The sequence below is a fragment of the Heptranchias perlo genome, unplaced genomic scaffold, assembly GCF_035084215.1.
Source record: "Heptranchias perlo isolate sHepPer1 unplaced genomic scaffold, sHepPer1.hap1 HAP1_SCAFFOLD_258, whole genome shotgun sequence".
Taxonomy (NCBI): Eukaryota; Metazoa; Chordata; class Chondrichthyes; order Hexanchiformes; family Hexanchidae; genus Heptranchias; species Heptranchias perlo.
The window spans coordinates 359,944-381,153 of NW_027139270.1; the positions used below are offsets into that span (position 1 = coordinate 359,944).

General features: G+C 58.9%; 3 protein-coding genes across 4 annotated transcripts in view; all 3 read left to right on the forward strand.

Annotated features, from left to right (window-relative positions):
• LOC137310523 (disintegrin and metalloproteinase domain-containing protein 33-like) overlaps nt 1-21,210 on the forward strand; it is a 382,320-nt gene that overhangs the window by 359,233 nt on the left and 1,877 nt on the right. Inside the window, exon 23 of one of the 2 annotated variants that reach the window (XM_067978294.1) lies at nt 9,218-9,496. The exons of the other annotated variant lie outside the window; for it this stretch is intronic. Coding sequence (XP_067834395.1) covers nt 9,218-9,257 — 40 coding nt within the window. The 3' untranslated portion in view covers nt 9,258-9,496. Of the gene's footprint in view, nt 1-9,217; nt 9,497-21,210 lie in introns of those variants that run through there. 2 annotated transcript variants of the gene reach the window in all.
• On the forward strand, nt 13,724-15,184 carry LOC137310526 (uncharacterized; the record flags this gene model as incomplete). Its single annotated transcript, XM_067978296.1, has 1 exon — nt 13,724-15,184. A coding segment is annotated over one exon (1,020 nt), but the record flags the coding sequence as incomplete, so codon positions are not given.
• On the forward strand, nt 15,027-16,722 carry LOC137310527 (uncharacterized). Its single transcript, XM_067978297.1, has 2 exons — nt 15,027-15,039; nt 15,143-16,722. Exons 1-2 carry the CDS (start codon nt 15,027-15,029, stop codon nt 16,636-16,638), a joined length of 1,509 nt encoding a protein of 502 aa, XP_067834398.1. The 3' UTR covers nt 16,639-16,722.

Genomic DNA, 21,210 nt, shown 5'->3' on the forward strand with positions numbered 1-21,210 from the left:
TGGTCACTGTCCTGGTCACGGTCCTGGTCACTGTCCTGGTCACGGCTCTGGTCACTGTCCTGGTCACGGTCCTGGTCACTGTCCTGGTCACTGTTCTGGTCACTGTCCTGGTCACTGTCCTGGTCACTGTCCTGGTCACGTTCCTGGTCACTGTCCTGGTCACTGTCCTGGTCACTGTCCTGGTCACTGTCCTGGTCACTGTCCTGGTCACGGTCCTGGTCACTGTCCTGGTCACGGTCCTGGTCACTGTCCTGGTCACTGTCCTGGTCACTGTCCTGGTCACGGTCCTGGTCACTGTCCTGGTCACGGTCCTGGTCACGGTCCTGGTCACTGTCCTGGTCACTGTCCTGGTCACTGTCCTGGTCACTGTCTTGGTCACGGTCCTGGTCACTGTCCTGGTCACTGTCCTGGTCACTGTCCTGGTCACTGTCCTCGTCACGGCTCCGGTCACTGTCCTGGTCACTGTCCTGATCACTGTCCTGGTCACTGTCCTGGTCACGGTCCTGGTCACTGTCCTGGTCACTGTCCTGGTCACGGTCCTGGTCACTGTCCTCGTCACTGTCCTGGTCACTGTCCTGGTCACTGTCCTGGTCACGGTCCTGGTCACTGTCCTGGTCACTGTCCTGGTCACTGTCCTCGTCACTGTCCTGGTCACTGTCCTGGTCACGGTCCTGGTCACTGTCCTGGTCACTGTCCTGGTCACTGTCCTCGTCACGGCTCCGGTCACTGTCCTGGTCACTGTCCTGGTCACTGTCCTCGTCACGGCTCCGGTCACTGTCCTGGTCACTGTCCTGGTCACGGTCCTGGTCACTGTCCTGCTCACGGCTCTGGTCACTGTCCTGCTCACGGCTCTGGTCAGTGTCCTGGTCACGGCCCTGGTCACGGCTCTGGTCACAGTCCTGGTCACGGTCCTGGTCACTGTCCTGGTCACTGTCCTGGTCACTGTCCTGGTCACGGCCCTGGTCACGGTCCTGCTCACGGCTCTGGTCACTGTCCTGCTCACGGCTCTGGTCACTGTCCTGCTCACGGCTCTGGTGACTGTCCTGCTCACGGCTCTGGTCACTGTCCTGCTCACGGCTCTGGTCACGGTCCTGGTCACTGTCCTGGTCACTGCTCTGGTCACTGTCCTGGTCACTGTCCTGGTCACTGTCCTGGTCACGGCCATGGTCACGGTCCTGGTCACGGTCCTGGTCACTGTCCTGGTCACTGTCCTGGTCACGGCCATGGTCACGGTCCTGGTCACTGTCCTGGTCACTGTCCTGGTCACTGTCCTGGTCACGGTCCTGGTCACTGTCCTGGTCACTGTCCTGATCACTGTCCTGGTCACTGTCCTGATCACTGTCCTGGTCACTGTCCTGGTCACTGTCCTGGTCACTGTCTTGGTCACGGTCCTGGTCACTGTCCTGGTCACTGTCCTGGTCACTGTCCTGGTCACTGTCCTCGTCACGGCTCCGGTCACTGTCCTGGTCACTGTCCTGATCACTGTCCTGGTCACTGTCCTGGTCACGGTCCTGGTCACTGTCCTGGTCACTGTCCTGGTCACGGTCCTGGTCACTGTCCTCGTCACTGTCCTGGTCACTGTCCTGGTCACGGTCCTGGTCACTGTCCTGGTCACTGTCTTGGTCACGGTCCTGGTCACTGTCCTGGTCACTGTCCTCGTCACGGCTCCGGTCACTGTCCTGGTCACTGTCCTGGTCACTGTCCTCGTCACGGCTCCGGTCACTGTCCTGGTCACTGTCCTGGTCACGGTCCTGGTCACTGTCCTGCTCACGGCTCTGGTCACTGTCCTGCTCACGGCTCTGGTCAGTGTCCTGGTCACGGCCCTGGTCACGGCTCTGGTCACTGTCCTGGTCACAGTCCTGGTCACTGTCCTGGTCACTGTCCTGGTCACTGTCCTGGTCACTGTCCTGGTCACGGCCCTGGTCACGGTCCTGCTCACGGCTCTGGTCACTGTCCTGCTCACGGCTCTGGTCACTGTCCTGCTCACGGCTCTGGTCACTGTCCTGCTCACGGCTCTGGTCACTGTCCTGCTCACGGCTCTGGTCACGGTCCTGGTCACTGTCCTGGTCACTGCTCTGGTCACTGTCCTGGTCACTGTCCTGGTCACTGTCCTGGTCACGGCCATGGTCACGGTCCTGGTCACGGTCCTGGTCACTGTCCTGGTCACGGCTCTGGTCACGGCTCTGGTCACTGTCCTGGTCACGGCTCTGGTCACTGCTCTGGTCCCTGTCTTGGTCACGGCTCTGGTCACTGCTCTGGTCACGGTCCTGTCACGGCTCTGGTCACTGTCCTGCTCACGGCTCTGGTCACTGTCCTGCTCACGGCTCTGGTCAGTGTCCTGGTCACAGCCCTGGTCACTGTCCTGGTCACGGCTCTGGTCAATGTCCTGGTCACGGCCCTGGTCACGGCCCTGGTCACGGCCCTGGTCACGGTCCTAGTCACGGCTCTGGTCACTGTCCTGGTCACTGTCCTGGTCACGGCTCTGGTCACTGTCCTGGTCACTGTCCTGGTCCTGGTCACGGTCCTGGTCACTGTCCTGGTCACTGTCCTGGTCACTGTCCTGGTCACGGCTCTGGTCACTGTCCTGGTCACTGTCCTGGTCCTGGTCACTGTCCTGGTCACGGTCCTGGTCACGGTCCTGGTCACTGTCCTCGTCACGGCTCCGGTCACTGTCCTGGTCACTGTCCTGGTCACTGTCCTGGTCACTGTCCTGGTCACTGTCCTGGTCACTGTCCTGATCACGGTCCTGGTCACGGTCCTGGTCACTGTCCTCGTCACGGCTCCGGTCACTGTCCTGGTCACTGTCCTGGTCACTGTCCTGGTCACTGTCCTGGTCACTGTCCTGATCACGGTCCTGGTCACGGTCCTGGTCACTGTCCTCGTCACGGCTCCGGTCACTGTCCTGGTCACGGTCCTGGTCACTGTCCTGGTCACTGTCCTGGTCACTGTCCTGGTCACTGTCATAAGAACATAAGAACATAAGAAATTGGAGCAGGAGTAGGCCAATCGGCCCCTCGAGCCTGCTCCGCCATTCAATAAGATCATGGCTGATCTGATCCCAACCACAAATCTAAAGAACACAAGAAGTCGGAGCAGGACCCGGCCACATAGCCCCTGGGCCCTCTCCGCCACCCACAGGGCATTGACCGATCCGAACTCAGCTTCATGTCCAATTTCCTGCCCGCTCCCCATAACCCCTAATTCCCTTTACTTCTAGGAAACTGTCTATTTCTGTTTTTAATTTATTTAATGATGTAGCTTCCACAGCTTCCTGGGGCAGCAAATTCCACAGACCTACCACCCTCTGAGTGAAGAAGTTTCTCCTCATCTCAGTTTTGAAAGAGCAGCCCCTTATTCTAAGATTATGCCCCCTAGTTCTAGTTTCACCCATCCTTGGGAACATCCTTACTGCATCCACCCGATCAAGACCCTTCACAATCTTATATTTCAATAAGATCGCCTCTCATTCTTCTGAACTCCAATGAGTAGAGTCCCAATCGACTCAACCTCTCCTCATATGTCCGCCCCCTCATCCCCGGGATTAACCGAGTGAACCTTCTTTGTACTGCCTCGAGAGCAAGTATGTCTTTTCTTAAGTATGGAGACCAAAACTGTATGCAGTATTCCAGGTGCGGTCTCACCAATACCTTATATAACTGCAGCAATACCTCCTTGTTTTTATATTCTATCCCCCCAGCAATAAAAGCCAACATTCCGTTGGCTTTCTTGATCACCTGCTGCACCTGCATACCAACTTTTTGATTTTCTTGCACTAGGACCCCCAGATCCCTTTGTACTGCAGTACTTTCCAGTCTCTCGCCATTAAGAAAATAACTTGCTCTCTGATTTTTCCTGCCAAAGTGCATAACCTCACATTTTCCAATATTATATTGCATCTGCCAAATCTCCGCCCACTCACCCAGCCTGTCTATATCCCCTTGCAGGTTTTTTATGTCCTCCTCACTCTCTACTTTCCCTCCCATCTTTGTATCATCTGCAAATTTTGATATGTTGCACTCGGTCCCCTCCTCCAAATCGTTAATATAGATTGTAAAGAGTTGGGGACCCAGCACCGACCCCTGTGGAACACCACTGGTTACTGGTTGCCAGTCCGAAAATGAACCATTTATCCCAACTCTCTGCTTCCTGTTCGATAACCAATCCTCCACCCATGCCAGAATATTACCCCCAATCCAGTGATTCTTTATCTTGAGTAATAATCTTTTATGTGGCACCTTGTCGAATGCCTTCTGGAAGTCTAAATACACTACGTCCACTGGTTCCCCTTTATCCACCCTGTACGTTATATCCTCGAAGAACTCAAGCAAATTTGTCAGACATGACTTCCCCTTCATAAAGCCATGCTGACTTTGTCCTATTAAATTATGCTTATCTAAATGTTCCGTTACTGTCTCCTTAATAATAGACTCCAAAATTTTACCCACCACAGATGTTAAGCTAACTGGTCTATAATTTCCAGCCTTCTGCCTACTACCCTTTTTAAATAACGGTGTTACATTAGCAGTTTTCCAATCTGCCGGGACCTCTCCTGAGTCCAGGGAATTTTGGAAAACTATCACCAAAGCATCCACAATCCCTACTGCCACTTCCCTCAAGACCCTAGGTCACGGCTCTGGTCACGGTCCTGGTCACGGCTCTGGTCACGGTCCTGGTCACTGTCCTGGTCACGGCTCTGGTCACGGTCCTGGTCACTGTCCTGGTCACTGTCCTGGTCACGGTCCTGGTCACGGTCCTGGTCACGGTCCTGATCACTGTCCTGGTCACGGCTCTGGTCACGGTCCTGGTCACTGTCCTGGTCACTGTCTTGGTCACTGTCCTGGTCACTGTCCTGGTCACGGTCCTGGTCACTGTCTTGGTCACTGTCCTGGGCACTGTCCTGGTCACTGTCCTGGTCACTGTCCTGGTCACGGTCCTGATCACTGTCCTGGTCACGGTCCTGGTCACGGTCCTGGTCACTGTCCTGGTCACGGTCCTGGTCACTGTCTTGGTCACTGTCCTGGTCACTGTCCTGGTCACTGTCCTGGTCACTGTCCTGGTCACGGTCCTGATCACTGTCCTGGTCACGGTCCTGGTCACGGTCCTGGTCACTGTCCTGGTCACTGTCCTGGTCACTGTCCTGGTCACTGTCCTGGTCACGGTCCTGGTCACGGTCCTGGTCACTGTCCTGGTCACTGTCCTGGTCACCGTCCTGGTCACGGTCCTGGTCACGGTCCTGGTCTCTGCCCTGGTCACTGTCCTGGTCACTGTCCTGGTCACGGTCCTGGTCACGGTCCTGGTCACGGCTCTGGTCAGTGTCCTGGTCACAGCCCTGGTCACTGTCCTGGTCACGGTCCTGGTCACGGCTCTGGTCACTGTCCTGGTCACGGTCCTGGTCACGGTCCTGGTCACGGCTCTGGTCACTGTCCTGCTCACGGCTCTGGTCACTGTCCTGCTCACGGCTCTGGTCAGTGTCCTGCTCACGGCCCTGGTCACGGCCCTGGTCACTGTCCTGGTCACGGCTCTGGTCAATGTCCTGGTCACGGCTCTGTTCAATGTCCTGGTCACGGCCCTGGTCACGGCCCTGGTCACGGCCCTGGTCACGGCTCTGGTCACTGTTCTGGTCACGGTCCTGGTCACTGTCCTGGTCACTGTCCTGGTCACTGTCCTGGTCACGGTCCTGGTCACGGTCCTGGTCACTGTCCTGGTCACTGTCCTGGTCACTGTCCTGGTCACTGTCCTGGTCACGGTCCTGGTCACGGCTCTGGTCACTGTCCTGGTCACGGCCCTGGTCACGGCTCTGGTCACTGTTCTGGTCACGGTCCTGGTCACGGTCCTGGTCACTGTCCTGGTCACTGTCCTGGTCACGGTCCTGGTCACGGTCCTGGTCACGGTCCTGGTCACTGTCCTGGTCACTGTCCTGGTCACTGTCCTGGTCAAGGTCCTGGTCACGGTCCTGGTCTCTGCCCTGGTCACTGTCCTGGTCACTGTCCTGGTCACTGTCCTGGTCACGGTCCTGGTCACGGCTCTGGTCACTGTCCTGGTCACGGCTCTGGTCAGTGTCCTGGTCACGGCCCTGGTCACGGCCCTGGTCACTGTCCTGGTCACGGCTCTGTTCAATGTCCTGGTCACGGCTCTGTTCAATGTCCTGGTCACGGCCCTGGTCACGGCCCTGGTCACGGCCCTGGTCACGGCTCTGGTCACTGTTCTGGTCACTGTCCTGGTCACGGTCCTGGTCACTGTCCTGGTCACTGTCCTGGTCACGGCTCTGGTCACGGTCCTGGTCACGGTCCTGGTCCTGGTCACGGTTCTGGTCACTGTCCTGGTCACGTTCCTGGTCACTGTTCTGGTCACTGTCCTGGTCACGGTCCTGGTCACTGTCCTGGTCACGGCTCTGGTCACTGTCCTGGTCACGGTCCTGGTCACTGTCCTGGTCACTGTCCTGGTCACGTTCCTGGTCACTGTCCTGGTCACTGTCCTGGTCACTGTCCTGGTCACTGTCCTGGTCACGGTCCTGGTCACTGTCCTGGTCACGGTCCTGGTCACTGTCCTGGTCACTGTCCTGGTCACTGTCCTGGTCACGGTCCTGGTCACTGTCCTGGTCACGGTCCTGGTCACGGTCCTGGTCACGGTCCTGGTCACTGTCCTGGTCACTGTCCTGGTCACTGTCTTGGTCACGGTCCTGGTCACTGTCCTGGTCACTGTCCTGGTCACTGTCCTGGTCACTGTCCTCGTCACGGCTCCGGTCACTGTCCTGGTCACTGTCCTGATCACTGTCCTGGTCACTGTCCTGGTCACGGTCCTGGTCACTGTCCTGGTCACTGTCCTGGTCACGGTCCTGGTCACTGTCCTCGTCACTGTCCTGGTCACTGTCCTGGTCACTGTCCTGGTCACGGTCCTGGTCACTGTCCTGGTCACTGTCCTGGTCACTGTCCTGGTCACTGTCCTGGTCACTGTCCTGGTCACTGTCCTCGTCACTGTCCTGGTCACTGTCCTGGTCACGGTCCTGGTCACTGTCCTGGTCACTGTCCTGGTCACTGTCCTCGTCACGGCTCCGGTCACTGTCCTGGTCACTGTCCTGGTCACTGTCCTCGTCACGGCTCCGGTCACTGTCCTGGTCACTGTCCTGGTCACGGTCCTGGTCACTGTCCTGCTCACGGCTCTGGTCACTGTCCTGCTCACGGCTCTGGTCAGTGTCCTGGTCACGGCCCTGGTCACGGCTCTGGTCACAGTCCTGGTCACGGTCCTGGTCACTGTCCTGGTCACTGTCCTGGTCACTGTCCTGGTCACGGCCCTGGTCACGGTCCTGCTCACGGCTCTGGTCACTGTCCTGCTCACGGCTCTGGTCACTGTCCTGCTCACGGCTCTGGTGACTGTCCTGCTCACGGCTCTGGTCACTGTCCTGCTCACGGCTCTGGTCACGGTCCTGGTCACTGTCCTGGTCACTGCTCTGGTCACTGTCCTGGTCACTGTCCTGGTCACTGTCCTGGTCACGGCCATGGTCACGGTCCTGGTCACGGTCCTGGTCACTGTCCTGGTCACTGTCCTGGTCACGGCCATGGTCACGGTCCTGGTCACTGTCCTGGTCACTGTCCTGGTCACTGTCCTGGTCACGGTCCTGGTCACTGTCCTGGTCACTGTCCTGGTCACTGTCCTGGTCACTGTCCTGATCACTGTCCTGGTCACTGTCCTGATCACTGTCCTGGTCACTGTCCTGGTCACTGTCCTGGTCACTGTCTTGGTCACGGTCCTGGTCACTGTCCTGGTCACTGTCCTGGTCACTGTCCTGGTCACTGTCCTCGTCACGGCTCCGGTCACTGTCCTGGTCACTGTCCTGATCACTGTCCTGGTCACTGTCCTGGTCACGGTCCTGGTCACTGTCCTGGTCACTGTCCTGGTCACGGTCCTGGTCACTGTCCTCGTCACTGTCCTGGTCACTGTCCTGGTCACTGTCCTGGTCACGGTCCTGGTCACTGTCCTGGTCACTGTCTTGGTCACGGTCCTGGTCACTGTCCTGGTCACTGTCCTCGTCACAGCTCCGGTCACTGTCCTGGTCACTGTCCTGGTCACTGTCCTCGTCACGGCTCCGGTCACTGTCCTGGTCACTGTCCTGGTCACGGTCCTGGTCACTGTCCTGCTCACGGCTCTGGTCACTGTCCTGCTCACGGCTCTGGTCAGTGTCCTGGTCACGGCCCTGGTCACGGCTCTGGTCACTGTCCTGGTCACAGTCCTGGTCACTGTCCTGGTCACTGTCCTGGTCACTGTCCTGGTCACTGTCCTGGTCACGGCCCTGGTCACGGTCCTGCTCACGGCTCTGGTCACTGTCCTGCTCACGGCTCTGGTCACTGTCCTGCTCACGGCTCTGGTGACTGTCCTGCTCACGGCTCTGGTCACTGTCCTGCTCACGGCTCTGGTCACGGTCCTGGTCACTGTCCTGGTCACTGCTCTGGTCACTGTCCTGGTCACTGTCCTGGTCACTGTCCTGGTCACGGCCATGGTCACGGTCCTGGTCACGGTCCTGGTCACTGTCCTGGTCACTGTCCTGGTCACGGCTCTGGTCACGGCTCTGGTCACTGTCCTGGTCACGGCTCTGGTCACTGCTCTGGTCCCTGTCTTGGTCACGGCTCTGGTCACTGCTCTGGTCACGGTCCTGTCACGGCTCTGGTCACTGTCCTGCTCACGGCTCTGGTCACGGTCCTGGTCACTGTCCTGGTCACTGTCCTGGTCACTGTCCTGGTCACGGCCATGGTCACGGTCCTGGTCACGGTCCTGGTCACGGTCCTGGTCACGGTCCTGGTCACTGTCCTGGACACGGCTCTGGTCACGGCTCTGGTCACTGTCCTGGTCACGGCTCTGGTCACTGTCCTGGTCACTGCTCTGGTCACTGTCCTGGTCACGGTCCTGGTCACGGTCCTGGTCACTGCTCTGGTCACGGCCCTTGTCACGGCCCTGGTCACGGCCCTGGTCACGGCTCTGGTCACTGTCCTGGTCACGGCCCTGGTCACGGTGGACCCTGATGAGGTGATGTTCGGTATGCTTTGATTGTTTGTCAGGATCCAATGGGATGATGAAAGGCACAGACTGGCTGGTTGAAGAGTTGTTATGGGCTGATGGTATTTACTGTCTGATTGGTGGGCTTCTGAGCATGGTTTTATTGTACTAATCTAATGGAATGATTGGAAGGAGCAGGATGATGAATGAAAATGAACTGTTCTTTCAGACCACCAGCTTGTGCAGTCCTCGTGAGGAAACAATGCTGAGCCAGGACAGGGGCGATAACCCAAGAGTCTATGCCTGGGGCCTCCATCGTTTATAAACTTCCGCGCTGGTGCAGCCAATGCACAGCACAGCTGCTTGACTTAACTTCATGCCGTTTGTTTTAAACTCCGCTCTATGTGCATTTAAAAAAAAGATTTTATCAAAAGTTAGACAGGACACTGGGTCAGCTCATCACCCGGTCAGTTAGACAGGACACTGGGTCAGCTCATCACCCGGTCAGACAGGACACTGGGTCAGCTCATCACCCGGTCAGTTAGACAGGACACTGGGTCAGCACATCACCCGGTCAGTTAGACAGGACACTGGGTCAGCTCATCACCCGGTCAGACAGGACACTGGGTCAGCTCATCACCCGGTCAGACAGGACACTGGGTCAGCTCATCACCCGGTCAGACAGGACACTGGGTCAGCTCATCACCCGGTCAGTTAGACAGGACACTGGGTCAGCTCATCACCCGGTCAGACAGGACACTGGGTCAGCTCATCACCCGGTCAGACAGGACACTGGGTCAGCTCATCACCCGGTCAGTTAGACAGGACACTGGGTCAGCACATCACCCGGTCAGACAGGACACTGGGTCAGCTCATCACCCGGTCAGTTAGACAGGACACTGGGTCAGCTCATCACCCGGTCAGTTAGACAGGACACTGGGTCAGCTCATCACCCGGTCAGACAGGACACTGGGTCAGCTCATCACCCGGTCAGACAGGACACTGGGTCAGCTCATCACCCGGTCAGACAGGACACTGGGTCAGCTCATCACCTGGTCAGACAGGACACTGGGTCAGCTCATCACCCGGTCAGTTAGACAGGACACTGGGTCAGCTCATCACCCGGTCAGACAGGACACTGGGTCAGCTCATCACCCGGTCAGTTAGACAGGACACTGGGTCAGCTCATCACCTGGTCAGTTAGACAGGACACTGGGTCAGCTCATCACCCGGTCAGTTAGACAGGACACTGGGTCAACTCATCACCCGGTCAGACAGGACGCTGGGTCAGCTCATCACCCGGTCAGACAGGACACTGGGTCAGCTCATCACCCGGTCAGACAGGACACTGGGTCAGCTCATCACCCGGTCAGTTAGACAGGACACTGGGTCAGCTCATCACCCGGTCAGACAGGACACTGGGTCAGCTCATCACCCGGTCAGACAGGACACTGGGTCAGCTCATCACCCGGTCAGACAGGACACTGGGTCAGCTCATCACCCGGTCAGACAGGACACTGGGTCAGCTCATCACCCGGTCAGACAGGACACTGGGTCAGCTCATCACCTGGTCAGACAGGACACTGGGTCAGCTCATCACCCGGTCAGTTAGACAGGACACTGGGTCAGCTCATCACCCGGTCAGACAGGACACTGGGTCAGCTCATCACCCGGTCAGACAGGACACTGGGTCAGCTCATCACCCGGTCAGACAGGACACTGGGTCAGCTCATCACCCGTTCAGTTAGACAGGACACTGGGTCAGCTCATCACACGGTCAGACAGGACACTGGGTCAGCTCATCACCTGGTCAGACAGGACACTGGGTCAGCTCATCACCTGGTCAGACAGGACACTGGGTCAGCTCATCACCCGGTCAGACAGGACACTGGGTCAGCTCATCACCCGGTCAGACAGGACACTGGGTCAGCTCATCACCTGGTCAGTTAGACAGGACACTGGGTCAGCTCATCACCCGGTCAGACAGGACACTGGGTCAGCACATCACCCGGTCAGTTAGACAGGACACTGGGTCAGCTCATCACCCGGTCAGTTAGACAGGACACTGGGTCAGCTCATCACCCGGTCAGACAGGACACTGGGTCAGCACATCACCCGGTCAGTTAGACAGGACACTGGGTCAGCTCATCACCCGGTCAGTTAGACAGGACACTGGGTCAGCTCATCACCTGGTCAGACAGGACACTGGGTCAGCTCATCACCCGGTCAGTTAGACAGGACACTGGGTCAGCTCATCACCCGGTCAGACAGGACACTGGGTCAGCTCATCACCCGGTCAGTTAGACAGGACACTGGGTCAGCTCATCACCCGGTCAGACAGGACACTGGGTCAGCTCATCACCCGGTCAGACAGGACACTGGGTCAGCTCATCACCCGGTCAGACAGGACACTGGGTCAGCTCATCACCCGGTCAGACAGGACACTGGGTCAGCTCATCACCCGGTCAGACAGGACACTGGGTCAGCTCATCACCTGGTCAGACAGGACACTGGGTCAGCTCATCACCCGGTCAGTTAGACAGGACACTGGGTCAGCTCATCACCCGGTCAGACAGGACACTGGGTCAGCTCATCACCCGGTCAGACAGGACACTGGGTCAGCTCATCACCCGGTCAGACAGGACACTGGGTCAGCTCATCACCCGTTCAGTTAGACAGGACACTGGGTCAGCTCATCACACGGTCAGACAGGACACTGGGTCAGCTCATCACCTGGTCAGACAGGACACTGGGTCAGCTCATCACCCGGTCAGACAGGACACTGGGTCAGCTCATCACCCGGTCAGACAGGACACTGGGTCAGCTCATCACCTGGTCAGTTAGACAGGACACTGGGTCAGCTCATCACCCGGTCAGACAGGACACTGGGTCAGCACATCACCCGGTCAGTTAGACAGGACACTGGGTCAGCTCATCACCCGGTCAGTTAGACAGGACACTGGGTCAGCTCATCACCCGGTCAGACAGGACACTGGGTCAGCACATCACCCGGTCAGTTAGACAGGACACTGGGTCAGCTCATCACCCGGTCAGTTAGACAGGACACTGGGTCAGCTCATCACCTGGTCAGACAGGACACTGGGTCAGCTCATCACCCGGTCAGTTAGACAGGACACTGGGTCAGCTCATCACCCGGTCAGACAGGACACTGGGTCAGCTCATCACCCGGTCAGTTAGACAGGACACTGGGTCAGCTCATCACCCGGTCAGTTAGACAGGACACTGGGTCAGCTCATCACCCGGTCAGACAGGACACTGGGTCAGCTCATCACCCGGTCAGACAGGACACTGGGTCAGCTCATCACCCGGTCAGACAGGACACTGGGTCAGCTCATCACCCGGTCAGTTAGACAGGACACTGGGTCAGCTCATCGCCCGGTCAGTTAGACAGGACACTGGGTCAGCTCATCACCCGGTCAGACAGGACACTGGGTCAGCTCATCACCCGGTCAGTTAGACAGGACACTGGGTCAGCTCATCGCCCGGTCAGTTAGACAGGACACTGGGTCAGCTCATCACCCGGTCAGACAGGACACTGGGTCAGCTCATCACCCGGTCAGTTAGACAGGACACTGGGTCAGCTCATCACCCGGTCAGTTAGACAGGACACTGGGTCAGCTCATCACACGGTCAGTTAGACAGGACACTGGGTCAGCTCATCGCCCGGTCAGTTAGACAGGACACTGGGTCAGCTCATCACCCGGTCAGACAGGACACTGGGTCAGCTCATCACCCGGTCAGTTAGACAGGACACTGGGTCAGCTCATCACCCGGTCAGTTAGACAGGACACTGGGTCAGCTCATCACCCGGTCAGTTAGACAGGACACTGGGTCAGCTCATCACCCGGTCAGTTAGACAGGACACTGGGTCAGCTCATCACCCGGTCAGACAGGACACTGGGTCAGCTCATCACCCGGTCAGTTAGACAGGACACTGGGTCAGCTCATCACCCGGTCAGTTAGACAGGACACTGGGTCAGCTCATTACCCGGTCAGACAGGACACTGGGTCAGCTCATCACCCGGTCAGACAGGACACTGGGTCAGCTCATCACCCGGTCAGTTAGACAGGACACTGGGTCAGCTCATCACCCGGTCAGTTAGACAGGACACTGGGTCAGCTCATCACCTGGTCAGTTAGACAGGACGCTGGGTCAGCTCATCACCCAGCATTGTCAAGAGGTTTAAAAGCCGACCACTCGACCAGAAAGCTCTGCCATCGTTCCCACCCGTCCTTGTGTCCCAGTGAGACTTCAATCCCAGCACCAAGGAGACAATTGAATAACTGGTGACCTTTCAGCCAATTGGACAACGCTGTGCCATTAGGTGATCTATTGTCAGCTCACACTGACCAATCACTGACGCTGAAGCTAAAAGGATCTCGTGGTGCCACAGGTTTGATTGTTGAGACTGGTGCAGGCACCAGGGCACTGTCCACGAAACCTCACAAACACAGCTCAGAAACCAGACTCAGTGCCAGTACGGGCAACTCCAAGGTTTCATTTGGTGCTAGTTCAAAGGTCGTCCCTCCGCCTTACTTGGAGATCAGGTCTGTTTGATGGACTCTTCCCGACACCAGCACTGCCGAGCTCCAGGATCCTTCGGGGAACACGTTGAGTAGGACGGTGGGCCGGAGACTAGAGGGTCAGGCTGCACACGACCTGTGCCCACACAGCCTCTCCTCAGCAACCACTGTTCACTCACTGTCCTGATGTGGTTTGCACACAGGCTGGAATTTACCCAACACTGCCATTAGTCTCTGCACAGTATCTGTATCTGCAGCATGTCCCTCAACCCCGACCCCCCTCGACCCCGACCCCCCTCGACCCCGACCCCCCTCGACCCCGACCCCCCTCGACCCCGACCCCCCTCGACCCCGACCCCCCTCGACCCTGACCCCCCCTCGACCCCGACCCCCTCGACCCCGACCCCCCTCCACCCCGACCCCAACCCCCCTCGACCCCGACCCCCCTCGACCTCGACCCCCCTCGACCTCGACCCCTCTCGACCTCGACCTCGACCCCGACCCCCCTCGACCCCGACCCCCTCGACCCCGACCCCCCTCGACCTTGACCCCGACCCCCCTCGACCCCGACCCCTCTCGACCTCGACCCCGACCCCCCTCGACCCCGACCCCCCTCGACCCCGACCCCCCTCGACCCAGACCCTCTCAACTCGGACCCCCCTCGACCCGGACCCCCCTTGACCCAGACCCCCTCGACCCGGACCCCCCTCGACCCGGACCCCCCTCGACCTCGCCCCCCTCTCAACCCCGACCCCCTCTCGACCCCGACCCCCCTCGACCTCAACCTCGACCCCGACCCCCCTCGACCCGGACCCCCCTCGACCCCGACCCCCCTCGACCCGGACCCCCCTCGACCCCGACCCCCCTCGACCCCGACCCCCCTCGACCCCGACCCCCCTCGACCTCAACCCCCACCCTCCTTGACCCCAAACATCTCTCAACCCCGACCCCCCTCGACCCCAACTCCCCCTCGTCCCAAAACACCGCTCGACCCCGAACAACTCTCGTACCCCGACCTCTTCTTAGTCCCCGTTATACCCTCACCGACCCCACACTCCCCGTTATACCCTCACCGCCCTCACACTCCCTGTTAGACCCTCACCGACCCCACACTCCCCGTTATACCCTCACCGCCCTCACACTCCCTGTTAGACCCTCACCGACCCCACACTCCCTGTTAGACCCTCACTGCCCCCACACTCCCTGTTAGACCCTCACCGACCCCACACTCCCTGTTAGACCCTCACTGCCCCCACACTCCCTGTTAGACCCTCACCGACCCCACACTCCCTGTTAGACCCTCACCGCTCTCACACTCCCTGTTAGACCCTCACTGCCCCCACACTCCCTGTTAGACCCTCACTGCCCTCACACTCCCTGTTAGACCCTCACCGCCCCCTGTGCCCTGATATAATCCAGTGGTCCCCTCCGTTAATCCAGCTGGAATCGTCAGTTTGAGCCTGCTAGTTCCTGCATCTTTTGTGTTTTAGTTAATGTTGTTATTCTGTGATTATTTGGTGTGTTTACTTGCCTTATCCAACATGTCACTGTGATGTAACTTAATCTCATCTACCTGGTGCTAATAATTTTCTGGAGTATTTCCTCTGAGTCACTGGTGAACCCAGTTCACGGCCCGTTCCCAGTTCCCAGCCCATTCCCAGCTCCCTCCATTCCCAGTTCCCGGCCCGTTCCCAGCTCCCTCCGATCCCAGCTCACTGTCTGTTCCCAGCTCCCTCCGTTCCCAGCTCACTGTCTGTTCCCAGCTCCCTCCGATCCCAGCTCACTGTCTGTTCCCAGCTCCCTCCGTTCCCAGCTCACTGTCTGTTCCCAGCTCCCTCCGATCCCAGCTCACTGTCTGTTCCCAGCTCCCTCCGATCCCAGCTCACTGTCTGTTCCCAGCTCCCTCCGTTCCCAGCTCACTGTCTGTTCCCAGCTCCCTCCGATCCCAGCTCACTGTCTGTTCCCAGCTCCCTCCGATCCCAGCTCCCTGTCCGTTCCCAGCTCCCTCCGATCCCAGCTCACTGTCTGTTCCCAGCTCCCTCCGTTCCCAGCTCACTGTCTGTTCCCAGCTCCCTCCGTTCCCAGCTCACTGTCTGTTCCCAGCTCCCTCCGATCCCAGCTCACTGTCTGTTCCCAGCTCCCTCCGATCCCAGCTCACTGTCTGTTCCCAGCTCCCTCCGTTCCCAGCTCACTGTCTGTTCCCAGCTCCCTCCGATCCCAGCTCACTGTCTGTTCCCAGCTCCCTCCGATCCCAGCTCCCTGTCCGTTCCCAGCTCCCTCCGATCCCAGCTCCCTCCGATCCCAGCTCCCTGTCCGTTCCCAGCTCCCTGTCCGTTCCCAGCTCCCTGTCCGTTCCCAGCTCCCTCCATTCCCAGTTCCCGGCCCGTTCCCAGCTCCCTCCGATCCCAGCTCACTGTCTGTTCCCAGCTCCCTCCGATCCCAGCTCACTGTCTGTTCCCAGCTCCCTCCGATCCCAGCTCACTGTCTGTTCCCAGTTCCCTCCGATCCCAGCTCCCTGTCCGTTCCCAGCTCCCTCCGATCCCAGCTCCCTCCGATCCCAGCTCCCTGTCCGTTCCCAGCTCCCTCCGTTCTCAGCTCCCTGTCCGTTCCCAGCTCCCTCCGTTCTCAGCTCCCTGTCCGTTCCCAGCTCCCTCCGATCCCAGCTCCCTGTCTGTTCCCAGCTCCCTCCGTTCTCAGCTCCCTGTCCGTTCCCAGCTCCCTGTCCGTTCCCAGCTCCCTGTCTGTTCCCAGCTCCCTGTCCGTTCCCAGCTCCCTGTCCGTTCCCAGCTCCCTGTCCGTTCCCAGCTCCCAGCCCGTTCCCAGCTCCCTGTCCGTTCCCAGCTCCCTGTCCGTTCCCAGCTCCCAGCCCATTCCCAGCTCCCTGTCCGTTTCCAGCTCCCTGTCCGTTCCCAGCTCCCTCCGTTCCCAGCTCCCTCCGTTCCCAGCTCCCTCCGATCCCAGCTCCCTGTCCGTTCCCAGCTCCCTCCATTCCCAGCTCCCTCCATTCCCAGCTCCCTGTCCGTTCCCAGCTCCCTGTCCGTTTCCAGCTCCCTCCGTTCCCAGCTCCCTCCGTTCCCAGCTCCCTCCGTTCCCAGCTCCCTCTGATCCCAGCTCCCTGTCCGTTCCCAGCTCCCTCCGTTCCCAGCTCCCTGTCCGTTCCCAGCTCCATCCGTTCTCAGCTCCCTCCGTTCCCAGCTCCCTCCGTTCTCAGCTCCCTCCGTTCCCAGCTCCCTGTCCGTTCCCAGCTCCCTGTCCGTTCCCAGCTCACTGTCCGTTCCCAGCTCCCTGTCCGTTCCCAGCTCCCTCCGATCCCAGCTCCCTCCGTTCCCAGCTCCCTCCGATCCCAGCTCCCTCCGATCCCAGCTCCCTCCGTTCCCAGCTCCCTCCGATCCCAACTCACTGTCTGTTCCCAGCTCCCTCCGATCCCAGCTCCCTCCGTTCCCAGCTCCCTGTCCGATCCCAGCTCCCTGTCCGTTCCCAGCTCCCTGTCCGATCCCAGCTCCCTCCGTTCCCAGCTCCCTGTCCGTTCCCAGCTCCCTGTCCGATCCCAGCTCCCTGTCCGTTCCCAGCTCCCTGTCCGTTCCCAGCTCCCTGTCCGATCCCAGCTCCCTCCGTTCCCAGCTCCCTGTCCGTTCCCAGCTCCCTGTCCGATCCCAGCTCCCTCCGTTCCCAGCTCCCTGTCCGTTCCCAGCTCCCTGTCCGTTCCCAGCTCCCTCCGTTCCCAGCTCCCAAAGTTCCCCGCTCCCTGCCCACTCTATACTAACCCCAGTCCAGCCCCTTGAGAGTAGAACTGTTAAAAACATGATTAGGGGTTTAACAACTGCCTAATCTCCACTTTACACAACGTGTTCACTTTTCTAATAAAATAAAACTTTGCTTTTTGTGAGCTCCGTTCAAATCCATTGTCGATGAGTCTGTGCGTCCCCGTGTGTGAGAGTCCATGTGTGTCACCGTTTGTGTGTCCATGTCCGTGTGCCTGTGTTTCTGCCTGTGTATGCATGTCCGTGTGTGTGTGTCCTCGTGTGTGTGTCCCCGTGTGAGTCCGCGCCTGTGTGTGTGTCCCCGTGTGAGTCCGCGCCTGTGTGTGCGTCCCCGTGTGCGTCCGCGCCTGTGTGTGTGTCCCCGTGTGAGTCCGCGCCTGTGTGTGTCCCCGTGTGAGTCCGCGCCTGTGCGTGTGTCCCCGTGTGAGTCCGCGCCTGTGTGTGTGTCCCCGTGTGCGTCCGTGCCTGTGTGTGTGCCCCCGTGTGCGTCCGCGCCTGTGAGTCCGCGCCTGTGCGTGTGTCCCCGTGTGCGTCCGCGCCTGTGTGTGTGTCCCCGTGTGCGTCCGCGCTTGTGAGTCCGCGCCTGTGCGTGTGTCCCCGTGTGCGTCCGCGCCTGTGTGCGCGTCCGCGCCTGTGTGTGTGTCCCCGTGTGCGTCCGCGCTTGTGAGTCCGCGCCTGTGTGTGTGTCCCCGTGTGCGTCCGCGCTTGTGTGTGTGTGTCCCCGTGTGCGTCCGCGCGTGTGAGTCCGCGCCTGTGTGTGTGTCCCCGTGTGCGTCCGCGCCTGTGTGTGTGTGTCCCCGTGTGAGTCCGCGCCTGTGCGTGTGTCCCCGTGTGAGTCCGCGCCTGTGCGTGTGTCCCCGTGTGAGTCCGCGCCTGTGTGTGTGTGTCCCCGTGTGAGTCCGCGCCTGTGCGTGTGTCCCCGTGTGAGTCCGCGCCTGTGTGTGTGTGTCCCCGTGTGCGTCCGCGCGTGTGAGTCCGCGCCTGTGCGTGTGTCCCCGTGTGAGTCCGCGCCTGTGCGTGTGTCCCCGTGTGAGTCCGCGCCTGTGCGTGTGTCCCCGTGTGAGTCCGCGCCTGTGCGTGTGTTCCCGTGTGAGTCCGCGCCTGTGCGTGTGTCCCCGTGTGAGTCCGCGCCTGTGAGTGTGTCCCCGTGTGCGTCCGCGCCTGTGCGTGTGTCCCCGTGTGAGTCCGCGCCTGTGCGTGTGTCCCCGTGTGCGTCCGCGCCTGTGCGTGTGTCCCCGTGTGAGTCCGCGCCTGTGCGTGTGTCCCTGTGCGTGTGTCCCTGTGTGAGTCCGCGCCTGTGCGTGTGTCCCCGTGTGAGTCCGCGCCTGTGCGTGTGTCCCCGTGTGAGTCCGCGCCTGTGCGTGTGTCCCTGTGCGTGTGTCCCTGTGTGAGTCCGCGCCTGTGCGTGTGTCCCCGTGTGAGTCCGCGCCTGTGCGTGTGTCCCCGTGTGCGTCCGCGCCTGTGCGTGTGTCCCTGTGTGTGAGTCCGCGCCTGTGCGTGTGTCCCCGTGTGCGTCCGCGCCTGTGCGTGTGTCCCCGTGTGAGTCCGCGCCTGTGCGTGTGTCCCTGTGTGAGTCCGCGCCTGTGCGTGTGTCCCTGTGTGTGAGTCCGCGCCTGTGCGTGTGTCCCCGTGTGAGTCCGCGCCTGTGCGTGTGTCCCTGTGTGTGAGCAGGAGGCTGCAGCCAGGGACGCGGGGGAACAGGCCCTGACACAGGGTACGTGGTGAGAGGGGGGGGACAGAGAAAGCCCGGGGTAAAGGAGGTCCAAGGAACACTCACCCCTCCTGGTCCACAAGGAAACTAAACCAAATCTTTAAACTGACCTGCCTGGGCATGTTGCAGCCGACGATCCAGGTGCCAGCAGGTTTGGCCCGGGTGTGGTGGCGAAAGGATCCACTCAGACCTCAGGTTAAAAGAGCAGATCAGCTCCCAGTCACATCAGCAGAGCCCCGTCTGAATACTTAAAGGTGACCCTGCCCACTCACTTAATGTTCTTGCTGGTTGCGATTTAAAATCACAGGCAGTCAGATCGGGGTGGGAAAGGAAGGGGTGAGTCCCCCACTGCCTCTGCTGCTTCCTCTCCATTCCATCCCTACCCCAGGAACAAAACCTCCCCCCTTCTCGCCCGCTACCCTCGCACTAAACCCGTCTCTCTCTCGAGTTTCTCTCCCTTCTCCAAGTGGAGCAAGTGTCAGTGAGAAAACATTTAGGGAACAGTGATCATAGTATCATAAGGTTTACAATTGCTGCAGGAGTTCCTCAGGGCAGTGTCCTAGGCCCAACCATCTTCAGCTGCTTCATCAATGACCTTCCCTCCATCATAAGGTCAGAAATGGGGATGTTCGCTGATGACTGCACAGTGTTCAGTTCCATTCACACCCCCTCAAATAATGAAGCAGTCCGAGCCCGCATGCAGCAAGACCTGGACAACATCCAGGCTTGGGCTGATAAGTGGCAAGTAACATTCGCACCAGACAAGTGCCAGGCATTGACCATCTCCAACAAGAGAGAGTCTAACCACCTCCCCTTGACATTCAACGGCATTACCATCGCCGAATCCCCCACCATCAACATCCTGGGGGTCACCATTGACCAGAAACTTAACTGGACCAGCCACATAAATACTGTGGCTACAAGAGCAGGTCAGAGGCTGGGTATTCTGTGACGAGTGACTCACCTCCTGACTCCCCAAAGCCTTTCCACCATCGACAAGGCACAAGTCAGGAGTGTGATGGAATACTCTCCACTTGCCTGGATGAGTGCAGCTCCAACAACACTCAAGAAGCTCGACACCATCCAGGACAAAGCAGCTCGCTTGATTGGCACCCCATCCACCACCCTAAACATTCACTCCCTTCACCACCGGCGCACAGTGGCTGCAGTGTGTACCATCCACAGGATGCACTGCAGCAACTCGCCAAGGCTTCTTCGACAGCACCTCCCAAACCCGCAACCTCTACCACCTAGAAGGACAAGGGCAGCAGGCACATGGGAACAACACCACCTGCACGTTCCCCTCCAAGTCACACACCATCCCGACTTGGAAATATATCGCCGTTCCTTCATCGTCGCTGGGTCAAAATCCTGGAACTCCCTTCCTAACAGCACTGTGGGAGAACCGCCACCACACGGACTGCAGCAGTTCAAGAAGGCGGCTCACCACCACCTTCTCAGATGTCAGATACCGAGAGTTCAATACTGCAGAAAGCCGAGAGGAGTCTACAAATTGCGAGGGTGAAATTAAAAAGGAAATAAGGAAAGCAAAGAGAGGGCATGAAAAAATATTGGCAAGTAAAATCAAAGAAAATCCAAAGATGTTTTATAAATACATAAAGCGCAAGAGGATAACTAAGGAAAGAGTAAGGCCTATTAGAGACCAAAGTGGAGGCAGAAGATGTGGGGATGGTTCTTAATGAATACTTTGCATCTGTCTTCACAAAGGAGAGGGATGATACAGGGATTGTAGTTAAGGAGGAGGAGTGTGAAATATTGGATGGGATAAACATAGAGAGGAAGTAATCAGGGGTTTAGTATCTTTGAAAGTGGATAAATCACCAGGCCCGGATGAAATGTATCCCAGGCTGCTAAGAAATGCAAGGGAGGAAATAGCAGAGGCTCTGACCATCATTTTCCAATCCTCCCTGGCTACAGGCGTGGTGCCGGAGGATTGGAGGACTGCTAACATTGTACTGTTGTTTAAAAAGGGAGCGAAGGATATACGGAGTAATTCCAGGCCAGTCAGTCTAACCTTGGTGGTGGGCAAATTATTGGAATCAATTCTGAGGGACATTGTAGTTGTTGTTAAGCTAACTTAAGGGTTAAGTCATGGCAGGAGATCCCAGCGCCGTGTCATGTTCCTCTTGTGGGATGTGGGAATTCAGGGATCCTTCCTGTATCCCTGATTCCTTCACCTGCGGG